An 18497-nucleotide genomic window follows, 5' to 3' on the forward strand; every position below is an offset into this window, starting at 1 on the left:
CTGCTCTCTGCTAGACCAACCCAATAGGACCCATTTTAGATTTCCTCCGGGTGTAGTTTGCAACCTCTTGAAAAAAATCATCCCTATTTCCTCCCTCTTTCTTCCTGGATCTGGGGGCGGGGGAGAGGGGGGTGCCATTTCCCATTGGTCAGGTAGTCCCAGGAGGGTTGGACATTAACTCTTCCACGCCACGGGCTGCCCCTTATTGGGTAACTTATCAATGGGGAGTGCTTAGCCAATGCCATCCCTGTGCTGTGATTCTGTAGCTGTGGCATCCCTCCCGCCTTCCTTCTCTTCCTCCCTTCCCTCTCTCCCCCCCCCCCCCCCCCACTTGCTGACAAGTGAGAAAGAAATGATCCTGAAGGGAAGCAAGGAAGAACGGACAGATAGATGGAAGGACAGATGGAAGGAAGGCAGGGGGGAGGGAGGGAGGGAGGGAAAGAGGTGAGAATCTCTCTAGAGTTTGACTGTGTGGCTGTTGTGGTGAGCATGAGATCCATCAACTGATCCATCATTTATTGAGCACTTGCTGTGTGCAGAGCACTGTACTAAGTACTTGGGAGAGTAAAATAGAATAGAGTTAGTAGACAAATGCGATCTCCCAGCCTGTAATCAGCTCCGACCTGCTTCTGGGGAGTCCAAATTTGGACCTCTCAAGCCATAGCTGGGTGAATAGAGGAATGAGTTTCTGTGGTCCAGTTTCATTTTGCAAAGCGATACCGCCCCAAAACATTCAATTTGTCTGACCGGATCCATTTCAAACAAGCTAAGTTCCATTTGCACTTTTCAAGAGCCAACAGGCTGCCTTGGGATTTGAATTCCAATCAGTCAGTCAATCAGTGGTATTTATTGAGCGATGCTGTGTGCAGAGCACAGTACTAAGGGCTTGAGAGAATACAACAGAGTTGGTGGAAACGTTCCCTTCCCACAGTGAGCTTACAGCCTAGAGGGGCTGACAGACATTAATATAAACAAATAAATTACGGTTATGGACATAGATGCTGTGGGACTGAGAGTGGGTTGAATACCACGTGCACAAAGAGTACAGATTCAAGTGCATAGGCAACACAGAAGGGAGAGGGAGTCAAGGAAAGAGGGCTTAATCAAGGATTGTACTATTCCAAGTGCTTAGTATAGAGCTCCGCACATAGTAAGTGCTCAATAAATAGCATTGACTGATTAACTGATTGGAAGGCCTCCTGAAGGAGATGTGACCTTAATAAGGCTTTGAAGGTAGTGAGGGTGGTGGTCTGGTGTATATGGAGGGGGAGGGTGTTCCAGGCCAGAGGGAGGATGTGGGAAAGAGGTCGGTGGCGAGATAATCAATCAGTCGTATTTATTGCACACTTACTGTGTGCTGATCACTGTACTAAGCAGTTGGGAGAGTAGAATATAATAGAGTTGGTAGACGTGTTCCCTGCCCACAGAGAGCTTACCTTCTAGAGGGGGAGACAGACATCGACATAAATAAATAAATTATGGATAAGAGTAATGATAATAAAACTAGTTATGGTATTTGTTAAGCGCTTACTATGTGCCAAACAGTGTTCTGAGCACTGGGATAGATACAAAGTAATCAGGTTGTCCCACGTGGGGCTCACAGTCTTAATCCCCATTTTACAGATGAGGTAACTGAGGCACAGAGAAGTTAAACGGCTTGCCCAAGGTCACACAGCAGACAAGTGGCGGAGTCAGGATTAGAACCCATGTCCTCTGACTCCCAAGCCCATACTCTTTCCTCTAAGCCATGCTATGTACATAAGTATTGTGGGGATGAGGGAGAGGTGAATAAAAGGTTCAAATCCAAGCGCAAGAGATAGACTATATCAAGGAAGAGTGAGCAAGCTGGCTCTCGAGAAGCAAAAGGTTTGGGCTGGGTTGTAGTAGGAGATCAGTGAGGTAAGAGAGAAGGGGGTGAGCTGATTAAGTGCTTCAATGTCAATGGTAACGATTTTCTGTCTGATGCAGAAGTGGATGGGTAACCACTGTAGGTTCTTCAGGAGTGAGGAAACATGGACTGAACTTTTTTTTTTAGAAAAATGTTACACACAGCAGAGTGAAGTATGGCCAGGAGTGGGGAGAGACAGGAGGCAGGGAAGTCAGCGAGGAGGCTAATGCAGTAATCGGGATCAGAAAATGTGCTCTTGGTGCATTTTTAGTTCATTAGGAGAAATTGTGGAATCTTGAACAGACAGACAGACAGATGGCCAAGAAACATCCTGGGGAAACAGGCCTTCAAAAATTCTCCCATCCCTAATTGGGAAGAGGCTGGGGGCGGGAGCATCTGCAGTCGGGACTCTGAGCTTAGTGACTGGGTGCTGCTTGTGGTAAGTGGTAGCCTGGTGAGAGGGAATCATTCTCCCAGTTTGGGTCTCAGGAGTTGAATAATCCACCAAATTCCCCAAACTGCACCCAGCCCAATTTCTCCCAAACCACTTTGTTGGGATTCAGAAATGATTTTTGAACCCGACTGATGAGTCCACAAGTTGCTGGGAAAGGCTCAATTCAATGTGAACAACCCTGAGTCTAGGCAGTCGATAATAATAATGTTGGTATTTGTTAAGTGCTTAGTATGTGCTGAGCACTGTTCTAAGCACTGGGGTAGATACAGGGTAATCAGGTTGTCCCACGTGAGGTTCACAGTCTGAATCCCCATTTTACAGATGCGGTAACCGAGGCACCGAGAAGTTAAGTGACTTGCCCGAAGTCACATAGCTGACAGGTGGCAGAGCTGGGATTAGAACTCAAGACCTCTGACTCCTAAGCCCGGGCTCTTTCCACTGAGCCACGCTGCTTCTCTATCCATCGATGGTATTTATTGAGCAGGTTTACTGTGAACAGAGCACTGGACTAAGTGCTTGAGAAAGTCTAACAGAGTTGGAAGGTGCGATCCCTCCCTACAAAGAGTTTACAATCTACAGAGGGGAGACAGACATTAAAATAGGTTAGGGATAGGGTGCCATTTTCCATTCTGGGGTGAGTTAAGCAGGGGAAGAACAAGATGAAAGGGAAAGCCCCAGCAGCCACAAAAGGGCCCTGGCACCAGTCTCTGGCCTGCACTGACCCAGGATGAGGCTGTGCCCAGCTGTTGGAAGCGAGCCCTGCTCCCCTGGCAGTCAGTCAGTCAGTCAGTCTATCAATGGTATTTATTGAAGCTTTTGGTGTACAGAGTGCTGTACTAAGCACTTAGGAGAATACTATATCACAGAGTTGGTAGACACATTCCCTGCCCACAAGGAGCTTATAGTTGAAAGAAGGAGAGTGGCCTTGTGATTAGAGTGCAGGCCTGGGAGTCAGAAAGACCTGAGTTCTAATCCTGGCTCTGCTACTTGTGTGCTGTGTGACCTTGGATTAGTCACTTTGCTTTTCTGGGCCTCAGTTACCTCATCAGTAAAATGGAGATTAAGAATATGAGCCCCATGTGAGACAGGGACTGTATCCAACCTGATTAACTTGTGTCTACCCCAGTGCTTAGAACAGTGTTTGGCATATAGTAAACGCTTAACAAGTACCATCATTATTATTATCATTACTTGTCTGTGCCTTGGTTACTCCATCTGTAAAATGGACATTAAGACTGTGTGCCCCATGTGGGACAGGGACTATGTCCAATCTGATTTCCTTGTATCTACCACCATGCTTTGAACAGAGCCTGGCACATAGTGAACGCTTAACAAATGCCATAGGAAAAAAAACACCAAAAGGTGGGGAAGGCAGACATTAAAATAAATTACAGCTCAAAGAAGTAGCAGAATATAAGGATATGCATATAAATGCTACGGCGTTGGGGGTAGGGTAGGTTAGGGGTACAGACCCAAGTGCATAGGTGACATAGAAACAAGGCTAAGTAGCATGGGGAGGTGTGAGGTAAGGCAGGGAAGGCTTCCTGGAGGAGATATGATTTTAGTTGGAATTTGAAGGTGGGGAAACTGGTGGTCTGTCAGATATGAAGTGAGAGAGAGTTCCAGACAGGAGGGAGGACGTGAGCAGGGTATCGGTGACGAAAGAGATGAGATGAGAGAGTCGAGGTACACTGAGTCAGCTGGCATTAGAGCAACAAAGTGTGTGGGCTGGGTTGTAGTGGAAGAACAGTGAGGTCAGGTAGGAAAGAGAACTGACTGAGTGCTTCAAAGGCAACGGTCCGGAGTTTCTGTTTCATGCAAGATGGAGGGCCACCACTGGAGATTTTTGAAGAGTGGGGAAAGGTGCAGAGTTATTTTTTAGAACACTGATCTGTGCAGCAGAGAAAAATACATTCAGTCTGTCACCAAAATTCAGTTTGTCGGTTCTACCTTCTTGATGTCTCTAGAATCTACCCTTGCCTCTCCATCCAAACTGCTACTATACTGATCCAAACAGTGATCCTATCCCGCCTTGATTACTGCATCAATCAATCAATCAATTGTACTTATTGAGTACTTACTGTGTGCAGTGTGCTGTACTAAGCACTTGGGAGAGTACTCTATAACAATATAACAGTGTCAGTAGACACATTCCCTGCCCACAACATGCTAACAGTTCAGAGGGGGAGACAGATATTCACCAAGTGTTTATTCGATCGTATTTATTGAGCACTTACTGTATGCAGAGCACTGTTAAGAGCTTAATAATAGGAATCTGACAGGGTGCACCTGGATATGAACCAGGGACCTCTTGATCTGCAGTCAAATGCTCTACCCCTGAGGTACACCCCCAGATATGTACATATGTGCTGTGGGACTGAGGGAGGGGTGAATAAAGAAAGCAAATCTCAAAACAAGGGTGGTGCAGAAGGGAGTAGAAGAAGAGGAAATGAAGATTTAGGGAAGGTCTCTGGGAGAAGATGTGCCTTCAATAAGGCTTTGAAGGTGGGGAGAAGAATCGTCCGTGGGATATGAAGAGGGAGGGCATTCCAGGCCAGAGGCAGGACGTGACTGAGAGATCGGCAGTGAGATAGATGAGATCGAGGTACACTGAGAAGGCTAGCATGAAATGACCAAAGGTGTGCTGGCTGGATTGTAATAGGAGAGTAGTGAAGTGAGGTAGGAGGGAGAAAGGTGATTGAGTGCTTTAAAGCTGATGGTAAGGAGGTTCTCTTTGAGGTGGAGGTGGATGGGCAACCACTGGAGGTTATTGAGGAGTGCGGAAACATGGCATGAACATTTTTGTAAACAAATAATCTGGGCAGCACAATGAAGTATGGACTGCAGTGGGGAGAGACAGGAGGCAGTGAGGTCAGCAAGGAGGCTGATAGAGTAATCAAGATGGGATAGGAGAAGTGCTTGGATTAACATGGTAGCAGTTGGGATGGAGAGGAAAGGGTTGATTGTAGCAGTGTTGTGAAGGTAGAACCGACAGGATTTAGTGACCGATTAAATATGTGGGTTGAATGAGAGAGATGAGACGAGTCTAACGTCAAGGTTACGGGCTTGTGAGGCAGAAAGGATGGTTTTTGGAGGTTTTGCCACTTGGCCCATCCATCTCCACATCAAACAGAAATTTCTTAACCATCGGCTTTAAAGCACTCACCGCCCCTCCCCCCTTCAATAACAATAATAATAATAATAATTGTGGCATTTGTTACGTGCTTACTATATGCCAGGCACTCTTCTAAGCAGGCAAATCGGGTTGGATATAGTCCCTGTCCCACAAGGGGCTCAAAGTCCTCATCCATCTTTTACAGATGAGGGAACTGAGGCACAGAGGAAGTGAAGTGACTTGCCTAAGGTCACACAGCAGACAAGTGGCAGAGCCAGGATTAGAACCCAGGTCCTTCTGACTCCCAGGCCTGTGCTCAATTCACTAGGCCACACTGCTCCTGACCTTGCTGATCTCTTACTACAATACAACCCACACATTCCGCTAGAGAAGCTAGCAGAGAAGTAGAGTGGCTTAGTGGAAAGCGCCTGAGCTTGGGAGTCAGAGGTCGTGGGTTCTAATCCCGGCTCTGCCAGTTGTCAGCTGTGTGACTTGGGGCAAGTCACTTAACTTCTGGTGCCTCAGTTACCTCATCTGGAAAATGGGGATTAAGAGTGTGAGCCCTACATGGGACAACCTGATTACCCTGTATCTACCCCAGTGCTTAGAACAGTGCTTGGAACATAGTAAGTGCTTAACAAGTACCAACATTATTATTATTATTATTTTGCTCCTCTACCTCTAACCTTCTCACTGTACCTTGCTCTCATCTTTCTCACCACCACTCCCCCGCCCTCTCACTTGGAACTCCGTCCCCTTCATATCTGACAGACCACTACTCTCCCCATCTTCAAAACCCTCCTAAAATCACATCTCCTCCAAGAGGCCTTCCCCAACTAAGACTTCACTTTCCTGCCTAAACCTTCCCCTCTGCACCACCCATGCCCTTGGACCTGTTCCCCTTAAGCACTTCGATATTCACCTCACCCCCAGCCTCACAGCACTTATGTAGATATCCATCTGTAGTTTATTTTAATGTCTGCCTCTCCCTCTAGTCTATAAGCTCCTTGTGGGAAGGGATTGTCTCTACCTACTCTGTTGTATTGTCATTCATTCATTCAATCGCATTTATTGAGCGCTTACTGTGAGCAGACCACTGTACTAAGCACTTGGAAAGTACAATTCGGCAAGAAATAGAAACAATCCCTACCCAACAAGGGGCTCACAGTCTAGAAGGGGGAGACAGTATTGTCCTCTCCCTAGCACTTAGCCCAGGGCACTGCACACCGAAAGGACTCAATAAATGCTATTGATTGATTGATTGACAGGAGGGGGGAGGCTGGAGGCAGGGAGGTCAGCAAGGAGGCAGATGCAGTAGACAAGGTGGGCTATGACAAGTGCTTTGATCAGTGTGATGGTAGTTTTGATGGAGAGGAAGAGGTGGATTCTGGAGCTATTGTGAAAGTAGATCTGACAGGATTTGGCGACAGACTGAATATGAGAGTTGAAAGAGAGAGATGAGTTCCACAAAATACCAGGCTGCTGCACCATGAGAGTGGGTGGGCTCAGAGATACAGTCAATCAATCAGTGGTATTTATTGAAGGAATCCTCAAAGATTGGTTCCCGGGGTGCTGGTGGGCCAGACCCATTCCACCTTTCTTTAAGAGGTCAGGAGACTTAAAAGACTCAAAGGATGCAGGAAAAGATCTGGAATGCTCACACAGGCCCAGAGCTGGGCTCTGAAATAGAAAAGGAGTCCTGTTGCAATGGGCAGCCAGTTTGCCAGATCGTTTATTTTCAGATTGACCAGAGAGCAGAGTACGGTGGGGCCTGCCTGACCCTGACCTGAACACCTCTGCCCCTTCATTGCCCCTGCCGGGTCTGGCCTCTGGCCCTGTCCCAGGATTTGTAATAATAATGATAAATAATAATTGTGATATTGGGGGTAAGCACTTACTATGTGCCGAGCGCTGTTCTAAGCACGGGGGTGGATACAGAGTAATCAGATTGTCCCACATGGGCTCACACTTTTAATCCCCATTTTAGAGATGAGGTAACTGAGGCACAGAGAAGTTAAGTGACTTGCCCAAGGTCACACAGCAAAGAAGCAGCAGAGCCGGGATTAGAATACATGTCCTCTGACTCCCAAGCCCGTGCTCTTTCCACTAAGCCATGCTGCTTGGGTCCGTGTGGACCTCTGGCTCACATGACTGGGTTTTCTGTCCTTGCTTTTCCACCTGGTTCCGGGAAGGGCAAACCCCTGCAAGGGGTCACCTGGACGCTAGACAGATGGATCAGGACTGACTCCCAGCAGCTCGGCCAGCCCTGGCAATCTGTAGGATGTGCCTGGGATTTCTGCAAGAAGAAGGGTTCTTGGCAGTGTTCCTGTTGACTCATTATTGAACCGATCTAGAATTACATGAGTCAGGCTGGGCCCATGCTGGAAAACACACACCCATCCTGATTGGGGCAAGGTGAGGCAGGGGAAGGCCCACCAGGGGATTTTGGGCTGCAAAGAACCATCTGAAATGAACAAACTCTGTACTTCTTGGGACTGGAATTGGGAACACCCGAAGCAATGACATTTAGCTTTGCCAGCTGTCATCTGATGATCCCCTCAGATTAGGGATTCAGATCTGCTTTTGTTTACAGCAACTTCAACTTAGTCGGTGCCCCAAAACCATGGCCTGAATGCATCAAACACTGCCCCTAAGACCCCACCCCCATCTTTCTCTCTCTCTTCCCCCCCACCCCATGCCTCCATCTGTGTTTCTGTCCCTCTCTCTGGCTCTCTCCTGGACTGCTGAAAACATGTAAGACAGTGTCACCGACGCTGTCAAACCCAAGGACCTCAGACTGGGTGTTCTGCTTACCATGCTTATGGCTGGGAGAGAGGGAAGAGAGCAATCTAGCTGAAAGAAGAACCTTTTACCAGGAGCTCACGCCCCTGGTACAGAACGTGAAATAATAATGTTGGTATTTGTTAAGTGCTTACTATGTGCAGAGCACTGTTCTAAGCGCTGGGGTAGATACATTGTAATCAGGTTGTCCCATGTGAGGCTTACAGTCTTAATCCCCATTTTACAGATGAGGGAACTGAGGCACAGAGAAGTTAAGTGACTTGCCCACAGTCACACAGCTGACGTGGCAGAGCCGGGATTCGAACCCATGACCTCTGACTCCCAAGCCCGGGCTCTTTCCACTGAGCCAAGCTGCTGGCACCGGAGGGCCACACTGGACAGGGTCACACTGGACAAGGCCACTGCTGCAAGCAGAGGACAATATTCTTCCATCAGACACTTAGTTGTGGAGGAAATGTTAGACCTTTGGACACCTGGCCCCCACCCTGTTCTGACCAATGATTTCACTTATTCCTCTTCGGCTGTTGCAGGATCAACCTTAAGCCAGGAACCCAACCCAGCCTGCCCACATCCAAACGATCACTGTGGCATTTGGTACTAGTCCATCACTGCTGAGGCCAAGTAGAAACTTCACTTTGTTCAGGTGGTTCCATGTGGAAGCACTGGCCCCTAGGGAGATGCCCTGAGCCTCAGGGCTCCGGCTACCACACAGGCAGGGTCAGGCTTTCCATCGGGCCACCTCCCCAGGGTAAAGCGGACATGCATTCCGGGGGCCAGCTCACGGAGGTGCGGCTCTGAGGGGAGTGAGTCGTGAAGGACAGGAAGTCTCTCTTTCCCCACCCCCATTTACCTCTACCTTTACTCTCTCCTATCATCCTCCCTCCCGCCTCAAAACTTCCTAACACTCACCTCTCTGTCTCTTTCTTGCCGCCTAGGCTCTCTCACCCTCTACATCCTCCACCAAGCCCGAGCCCCACCCCAACTCATTTTCTGTCTCTCTTTCCTCCTGCATGCTCCCTCCCTCCCTCTCTCTCTCTCTCTCTCTCTCTCTCACTTTCTCTCTCTCCTTCCCTCTATCTCTCTCCCTCTCCTTTTCTAAGAGCAAAGCTAGGTGTGTGAAAGGGGTGGGGAAGGAGGACGTGGGTTGGAAAATTGTGGCTGGGACAGAAATAAGTAGTTCCAACTGGTTTAGAAAGGTGCCAGCATCAAGGAAATGATGCTGGGTCTCAGGGCCATGGCAGGGATCTGGGCTTGGCCCAAGATGCCAGCAAAATCTGGGACTATCGTGGGAATATCGTGGGACTATCATAAGACCACTGAAGAACCCTTGTGGCACCATCGTGGGACTACTGTGAGACTCAGGTGGGACAAGTGTGGGACTATCAAGGGACTATCGTGGGACCACCATGGGGTCTACAGCAGGATGTCTGGGCATGTTGACCAAGAAAGAGTTCAGAGCCTCTTAGTTGCCCTGAGGCAACCCTGCAGGCCTAGTCCAGCTCCTTGCCTGTGCCACAGCCCTGATCCAACACCATTTCAGCACCTCAGACCCAATCTAGCAGCCTGGACTGTCTGGTGCTGTGAGCCTGGCTGAGGTCTGAGCTGTGGGCCAAGAGTGGTTTGGGGGAGGTGGCTTGATGCCCCACCTTGGGCCAGATGTCCTGGTCTGGCTTTGAGTAAGGAGGCAGTGGGACTCAGCGGAAAGAACCCAGGTCTGGGAGTCAAGAGAGACCAGTTCTAAGGCCCAGCTCTTCCCCCAGTGACTTGGGCAAGTCACTGAATCTCTCGAGGCCTCCATTTCCTCCTCTGGAAAATGAGGACAGGATTCCTCCTGTCCCTCCCAGTCTCCCCCCCGCCAACTTGGGGGATGGAGGACGGGGCCTTTGGAGGGATACATTAGGGTCCCACGGTCAACTGGGACGACTGCACTGATGCTGACCAGGGACCCCCAGAATGGGCCCTGGGGCTGACCCTGAGATTTCCCAGCACAGCCGGATGGCCAGATTCCCAGGGAGCTGCGCAAGTCCAGGCATCAGCAGAGAAACAGCCCAGAGCAGTGCAGAGCCCTAGGGCAGCACCATCTGGGTGGGAATAATAATAATAATAATAATGTTGGTATTTGTTAAGTGCTTACTATGTGCCAACCACTGTTCTAAGCGTCCACAGCTGTACTGCTGGACCCTGTGGGTCCACAACTGTGGCTGGCACCGTGGCCTGGATTGGCTAGATTTGGGAAATAAGAGGCTCGGTTGGTGAAAGCGAGACCGGGGCAAGGAAACTTTTCTCCAAAATTCTGAGTGTCCTGTTGGGGGGCCAGGAAGCTACCACAGCCCACAGGAGTGAGCAGTGAGAGGGCCAAAAAGCCACCTGTTCTCTTGGTACTCTCTCCAGCCTCACTGCCATGTACCAGGCCCAAAACCAAGAAGCTGGGGAAGGACTAGACGCTTTTCAGCCCCACAGCAGGCGCTCAGAAAATTGGTTGATTGATTGATTGATTGTTTCTCCAACTGGGACTCTAAGTGGGGCTGGGGCTCGAAGCACAGACTGAATGAGAGGTTCTTTCTGGCCCCCTCTTGTTTCAGGTCCTGGAAGCATTGGTTTCTGGTCTAAGTCTGGCCAGGGAGTAGGCCCTCAGGTCACTAGCCTTGGCAGGAGGAGAAGGTCTGAACAGCTGTTGGACAGGGCCTGCTGCCCAGCCAGGCAAACAAGCAAGCTGGCAGTGGGGGTGAGGGAGAAGGGAGGGAGGAGGCGGGGAAGGGGGAGAGGGGAAACACTTTCAAAACTTCCTGCCATTTAGCTTTTTCCAGGCGAGGAATTTGCTGTCCTGTGTTGACTCTATTGAGCCCCTACTGGGTGGGCCTCCTCCTCCATTAACTGAGGCAGCAACCCTCCTCCTTTTCCCTACAACTTCCTTTCCCTCCCCATCCCTCTTCCAACCCCCCTTCCCCTCCCCCTTCCCTCCCCTTCTTCCTCCCCTGTTCTAGAACACCCAGAATGCAGGCCCTGCCCCACCCAGCCACATCCAGACCTGGCACCTTGTGAGCTACTCGGCCTCTGGTTATCCCGATGGGCTACCAGTCCCAGCCTGGGCCACCTTTTCTGGCCTGGCCAGCCCCAGCCCACAGGTAAACCTGAGCCCTTGCTGAGTCCTGGTCTGATCCTGGCTCCCCAGCTGGATGAGGCCCAAGGACACAAAAGAGCAGGGCTGCCCGGGGAAGAGCCGAGATCCAGACAATGCAACGTGCAGTCCCTCGCTTAGAGCCAGAGTTGCAACCCATTTGGCGTCCCCACACCGTACGGTGTGCTGGCGGGACTGTGACTAGCGGGAAGAAGAGCCGGGAATGACAGCGGCTCTTCCTGTCCATAAGGAAGGAGGAACCATTGCCCCAAGGCGACCCCGCTCACGAGCCCAGGTCTGTCAATTTGGCCCTGCCAGTTTGGTCCTTCAGTTTCTTTCTCACAAACCCCATGTGGCTTTTGCTTGAAGCGGAGGAAATAATCAATCAATCTGTCACTCGTATTTATGGAGCACTTATCAGGTGCAGAGCACTGTACTAAGCATTTGGGAGAGGACAGTACAACAGAATGAGCAGACACATTCCCTGCCCGTAACGAGCTTACAGTCCGGAGGGGGAGACAGACACGAATATGAATAAACGATGGCACTGTCTCTCCGGGAGAAAGTTCCCAGCTCAGCCCGCCTGTGCCAGCAGGAAGTGGCGGCGGTGGCGGTGGGGTGAGTAGACACACTCCCCGGGCTTCGAAGCAGAGGGACGGACGGGAGACTCAAAACCAAACTGCTGAGTCATTGTTGCCACCACACTGCAGTGCAAACGAGAGTTCACTCAGTCACTGGGCCCCCTTATTTATCGTGATCAGTTCTCGTAATGTGTCTTTCAACTCTGCGTGACCTCAGGCAGTGCCTGGGGCGGGGGGGCGGGGGGGTGGGGGGGTGGGGGGCGGCAGCGTGGCACTGGTCCCATGAGGGACTCGGAGAGGAAGCATGTGGCTCCAAGGTGTCCCGAGAGGAAGGGGGAAGGTGGCTGCAGGAGAGGTGGGCCTGGTCGCTGAAGCGAGGGTCTTGGGGAAAGTGGGCGAGGCCAGGGGAACGGCAGCCCCCCTCAATCAATCCATCAGGGGTATTTATTGAGTGCTAACTGTGTACAGAGCAGGGTACTAAGCACTTGGGAGAGGGCAATACAGCAGAGTCGGCAGACAAGATCCCTGCCCCCAAGGAGCACACGAGTAAAAATACTGATAGGGGAAATGGCAGGGCATCAGGATACTCATATAAGTGCCGTGGGGCTGGGGTGAGTATCAAAGTGCTTAAGGAGTTCACAGGTAACTGCAGAGTCAATGGTGAAGGAAAGGCGGAAAGGGGAAATGAAGGCTTAGTCAGGGAAGGTCTCTTGGAAGAGATATGTTTTTGCCGGGTTTTGAAGGTGGGGAGAATGGTGGACTGTCAGATATGAAGGGGAAGGGAGTTCCAGGCCAGAGGGAGAACATGGGTGAGGGGTCAGCGGTCAGATAGACGAGATCGAGGTACAAAGAGTAGGTTGGCGTTAGAAGAGCGAAGGGTGTGAACTGAGCCGTAGGAGATCAGCGGGGTGAGGCAAGAGAAGAGTCGATTGAGTGCTTTAAAGCCGATGGTGAGGAGTTTCTGTTGGATACAGAGGTGGATGGGCAACCATTGGAGTTTTTTGAGGAGTGGGGAGACGTGGATTGAAAGGTTTTTTAGAGAAATGATCCGACGATAGAGCAAAGTTAGGACTGGAGTGGAGCGAGATAGGAGGCAGGGAGGACAGTGAGGAGGCTGATGCAGTAGTCCAGGTAGGATGGGCTGAGTGCTCGGATCAGCGTAGTAGCAGTTTGGAGGGAGAGGAAAGGGTAGATTTTAGAGATGTTGTGAAGGTAGAGGGGAGAGGATTTGGTGACAGATTGAACGTGCAGGTCGAATGAGAGTGATGGGTCGAGATGAGCTGAGTCGAGATAAGTCACCGCTTCCCCGGGGCGAAGCAGGTGGGGCTGGGTGTAGCTGGCTGCCGTGGGGAGCTTGGCCAGATTAGAGCAGGTGATGGGACCCCTGCCCCATCCATCAGGCCCCCCAGGCCCCTGAGAAAAGGCAGGCCCATCTGGAGGTATGTTTGGGAGGCTCTGAGCCTCGGGAGGGCAGCGACTGTTCCAGAACTCTCAGCGAGCCAGTCTGAGTTGGGCCAGCTCCTGGCACTGCCCCAAATGACTGAGAGACGGGTTGGCTCAGGACTAGTTCTTCGTCACCGAGGACTTGTCTCCCTGTTTCCAAGGGCAGGCAGAGGGCTAGAGCACAGAGCCTGGGGCTGTCTGGGAGGCAGGAGGCCGGGCTTCTAGTGCCCCTTCTGCCCCTGGCCTGTTCGGTGACCTCAGGCAATTCTCTGGGCCTCGCTTTCCTCCTTTGGAAAATAGGGATTGGATCCCTGGTTTCCCTCCCTCTTGGACTCTGAGCGCCATGTGGGATAAGGACTGGGACCCATCTGGCTATCTTGAATCTTCTCCAGAATTTAGTAAAGAAGAAGTGCTTAACGAATCCCAGTATTATCATTAATAAGGATTCTAGGCGTTTAATGAATGCTATAGCTACTACCTGAGTGATGCATCTCTGGGAGCTGGCTAAGTGAGCAGAGAGCCAGTTCATCATGGAGTTGAGTGGAGGGTGGGGGTGAGGGCGAAGTGGGGAGGGAACGGGTATACCAACCCAGCTTGGTCTAAAGCCATCGCAGAGGTAGCCATTTGGAGAGGAGGGAGTCGCCCCAGTTGGAACCTACTGACAGGGCCTTGAAGCTCCCAGGGCCACAACAGAGGAGTCATTGTTTGTGGTGTGTGGGGTCAACTGTATCTGAAACCCAAAGCCACCCCATCTCCATACCTCCCTGCCCCGGGCACCTTTCCCTTCATTCCAGCCCTCAGAGAACGCCCCCACCTTGCAGCCACTGACGCCTGGGTTTATGGCTCAGTTCTAAGGAAACTCCTTCGGGTAAGGAAAGGGCAGCTTCCCCCGACCCTTCCTACTCCTGCCCTCCCATGCCACCAGCAGCTCTGGGCAAAGTCCTAGCAAAGTCCAAACCCAGACCCAGGCCGGTATCACCAACAAACCACAGGCAAGAAGAAACTCTTGCTCTCTGCAGCACAGAATGCCTCAATGTGTCACGCGTTGCCTAAGCCTCCCTAAGCCTCCACTCACATGTTCAGAGTGGGGGCTGCCCACTCCACCCCTGCCCTGTAAGTCACTGACCATCGAGTGCTGGCCATTCCCCGAACTCCTAGCCTGGAGGGCCACAGCCCCAGGGGTTGTTGGCTTGAAGCTGGACCAGGAGCCCCTCCTCAGGAAAAGGCAAGGTGGGGTGGAGCGGGGCTGGCTAAATCATCTATTGCATACTTTAACTGAGGAAAAACCATTCCCTGAATTCCCTGAGTACCTCAGCTTTGGGCTGGAAAGGGGCAGCTGTAGCCACACCTACTGAGTCAGTGCCCCCTGGCTGCCAGGCCCTGTACCTGCCAGGGAAGTGACCCACAGGGAGGATTCCCCTGCCTCCGACCTCCCAACCGGGGCGGCCACCACCCCCACGGACCCCTGGGGAGTCTCGGGCTCCAGTTAGCCACTGCTCTACCACTCAAGCCATCAGCCTTTAGACTTGCTCCACCAGCCCAGGGCTTTGGAGCTTCCCCCTCAGCGAGTCCTCGATCAAGCAGTGAATCAGTAAATCAGCGGTAATTGTGGAGCAAGTACTGTGTGCAGAGCACTGGACTAAGCATTTAAGGAAATTCAATAAAACGAGTTGGGATGGGCCAGTGGTTGGGGGCATGGGGAGGTGGCAGGGGCGCGGGGCCCTGCTCTGGAGGTAGCCGAGCTGGGGGCAGGGAGCACGCTGGTTAGGCCGGCCGGTTGCCTGGGATTAGACTGTGAGCCCGTCGTTGGGCAGGGATTGTCTCTATCTGTTGCTGAATTGTACATTCCAAGCGTTTAGTACAGTGTTCTGCACCTAGTAAGTGCTCAATAAATACTATTGAATGAATGAATAATACTAATAATAACGGTATTTGTTAAGTGCTTACTACGTGTCATTCACTGTTCTAAGTGCTGCAGTAGATACTAGTTCATTCATTCAGTAGTATTTATTGAGCGCTTACTATGTGTACAGCACTGTACTAAGTGCTTGGAATGTACAATTTGGCAACAGATAGAGATAATCCCTGCCCAAAGATGGGCTCACAGTCTAATCGAGGGAGACAGAGGGCAGAGCAAAACAGAACAAAACAAAAACAAGACAACATTATCACAATAAATAGAATCAAGGAGATGTACACCTCATTAACAAAATAAACCAGTTAATCAGGTTGGTCACGGTCCCTGTCCCACATAGGGTTTAATAACAATAATAATAATAATAATAATAATGTTGGTATTTGTTAAGCACTTACTATGTGCAGAGCACTGATCTAAGCGCTGGGGTAGATACAGGATAATCAGGTTGTCCCACGTGAGGCTCACAGTTAACCCCCATTTTACAGATGAGGTAACTGAGGCACAGAGAAGTGAAGTGACTTGCCCACAGTCACACAGCTGACAAGTGGCAGAGCCGGGATTCGAACCCATGACCTCTGTCTCCCAAGCCCGGGCTCTTTCCACTGACCCACACTGCTTCAGTCTAAGTAGTTTACAGTCTAAGTAGGGAGGAGATCAGGTAGTGAGTGAATCCCCAGTTTGACAGATGAGGAAACTGAAGCCCAGAGAAGTGCAGTGACTTGCCCACGGTACCCAATAGGCAAGCGGCTGAGCAGGGATTAGAACCCAGGTCCTCTGACTCCCAGGCCCACGCTCTTTCCACGAGGCTGTCACGCTGCTCCCCGGGGAGCAGCATGGGAGGGCTTCAGACCCCAGAAGCCAGTTGCGTCTGTCTGTAGACACCCACCAGGCTTGGAGCTCATGGCACGGGAGGAACACTCGTTCCCCCGAGCACTCCGGGAACCCCGCCGAGCAGGCCAAGATGTCCGCCAAGCATGCTGGGAGACTAGATGGGGGCGACTGTACCACAGCTGGGTCCCACCAGCAGCCCGGGAGCACCCCAATCAGTGTCACTTTCCCTCCGCGGAAGTCCTCTCTTCCGTTCCCCATCCTTCCCCCTCCGTCCCAGTGAGATTGGCCCGCTTTTTCCAGCCGGTCTTGCCCTCATCCCGGGAAGCAGTTCCCTCCCTTCTGTCCCTTAACGTACGTTCCGCTTTGGCTTACCAGACCGCCCTGGCTTGCTGAATGTGAAGCCCATCGAGGACATCCAGGATAACCTGCTGCAGGCCCTCGAGCTCCAGCTGAAGCTTAATCATCCCGAGTCCTCCCAGCTGTTCGCCAAGCTGCTGCAGAAAATGACCGACCTCAGGCAGATCGTCACGGAGCATGTGCAGTTGTTGCAAGTGATCAAGAAAACTGAGGCCGACATGAGCCTTCACCCACTCCTACAAGAGATCTACAAGGACTTGTATTAGCAGAACACAAGAGAAATTCTAATCCGCTGACATAATGTACCTTCTTCCGATTGCACTAGTTCTTTGAGGGAAAACACGGCAAGAAATTACTGTGAAATAGCATTTTCCAAAGAGAGAGCTTGAGAATAATAGATCTATTTTCTGCACATTGTTTATAAAGACACATTTACAATTTACTTTTAATATTAAAAATGGCTGTATCGTGGAATGGCTGGTAGTGTTTGGAGAATTGGTTTGGTGTGTCGGTTTTGGAAACCTCTTTTTGCTGTCCAGTTTTCTGATTAAAAAACTTGGCTGTCCGCCGCCACCGCCGCCGCCGCTGCTGCTGCTTTAGCTTCATCTCCCAGCTCCCTGTGGTTTCTGTGGCCCATTCCCACCCTTCAAAACTTCTGGGCCTGCAACTTCTCCTCAGTCAGTCGGTCAGTCCTTGTGGACCAGAGAGCGGAAGAATGCTGATTGAGGGCGGGGGTGGGGAGAAGGGAGGGAGAGGGGGAGGCAGGGGCTTTGCTTCAGAGGAAATAACTTGATTTCTAAAACAAGCTTTCAGCTCCTTAGTCTAAACCCCGTTCACATCCACACTACTGAGCTCTGTCCAAAGCCTTTCTATGGTGATTTATTGGCCAAAGGAGAGGGGAAAGAGGGGAAAAAGTGGGGTGGGAAAGGAGACTGGGGGGAGGAGGGTGGGGGGTGATCTCCATTCCGCTCTGTCCTCGCTCTGCCCCACTCGGTGCTCTGTTCCCTAGCACTGAACGTACTCAATGCTAGCAACATTCAGTCACCATCTCTGCTTCCCTTTGGTCCCTCTGCAGACTCCTCTTCTCCTGCTAAAAGGATTCCCACATTAATGCCCACTGAGGGCCCCAGGGACCCATTATCAGGAAGGCGCCTGGTTGGGGCTGGGGCTTCTCTGCCCACCCTGCTGGGGTGCCTGCCTCCCCAAAGGGATATTTGGCAGGCGTTGTCCCAGAGGAGGTACTGAGGAAGTCACAGTGAAGTGATGTGTCCTCTAGGAGCTACCCATATAAGTGGGGAGAGGCCATAGTCAGAAAGAAAGATTCCGTTCACCAGGAGCAAATGACACCAATAGGTACATTAGAAATTGAAACTCAGAGGCCTGAGGAAGTGGCACTGAGGGTTGGGTACTTCTCCAAACTGGGGGCTTCTGTTCCCTGCCTTAGCCAGGCTGGGGCAGACCCGAATTGTGGACCCAGAAGAAAAAGGACAAATGGGTAGGTTCTGAACACCTATTGGGTGCTGAACGCTATACTGGCCGCTTGGGAAGGGACAGTAGTGTTAGTAGACAACATCCCTGCCCACAGGGAGCTCCCAGACTACTGTGGGCAGAGCACTGGACTACGCTCTTAGGAGAGGACAACTGAGTTAGAAGACGCAATTCCAACGCTCCAGGAGCTTACAGTCTAAAGAGACAGACCTCCAGAAATTCCTTACAAACAAGTAGGGGCTGGAGGAAGAAACAAGTTTACAAGAGGACGTAGTGCAAAGGTGTTGGGGTGAAATAGCCATGAAACAAGATTTCTCCACCGGAATGGTTTATTGGACTGCCACCCAGTTCCAGTCCCAGACCATCAGATTTGAGCCCCAAGCTGCTGGGTGGTGGGGAGCGATGCGATGCATGGGTGCAGAGGCAGGAGTGTGGGTGGAAATAGGAACCAAACCTCCCTTCCTCTCAATGAATGAATGAATCAATCAATCAATAAGCCTAT

General features: G+C 51.1%; 1 protein-coding gene across 2 annotated transcripts in view; it reads left to right on the forward strand.

Annotated features, from left to right (window-relative positions):
• Window positions 1–17076, forward strand: part of PPARG (peroxisome proliferator activated receptor gamma) — a 117969-nt gene extending 100893 nt beyond the window's left edge. The window contains exon 7 of one of the 2 annotated variants that reach the window (XM_029057413.2): window positions 16526–16773. In XM_029057413.2, the coding sequence (XP_028913246.1) occupies window positions 16526–16773 (248 nt within the window). Of the gene's footprint in view, window positions 1–16525 lie in introns of both variants that reach the window. The other variant, XM_029057414.2, reaches the window with a different exon arrangement.
• The last annotated feature ends 1421 nt before the right edge of the window (window positions 17077–18497 follow it).

This window comes from Ornithorhynchus anatinus, unplaced genomic scaffold, assembly GCF_004115215.2.
Source record: "Ornithorhynchus anatinus isolate Pmale09 unplaced genomic scaffold, mOrnAna1.pri.v4 scaffold_93_arrow_ctg1, whole genome shotgun sequence".
Taxonomy (NCBI): domain Eukaryota; kingdom Metazoa; phylum Chordata; class Mammalia; order Monotremata; family Ornithorhynchidae; genus Ornithorhynchus; species Ornithorhynchus anatinus.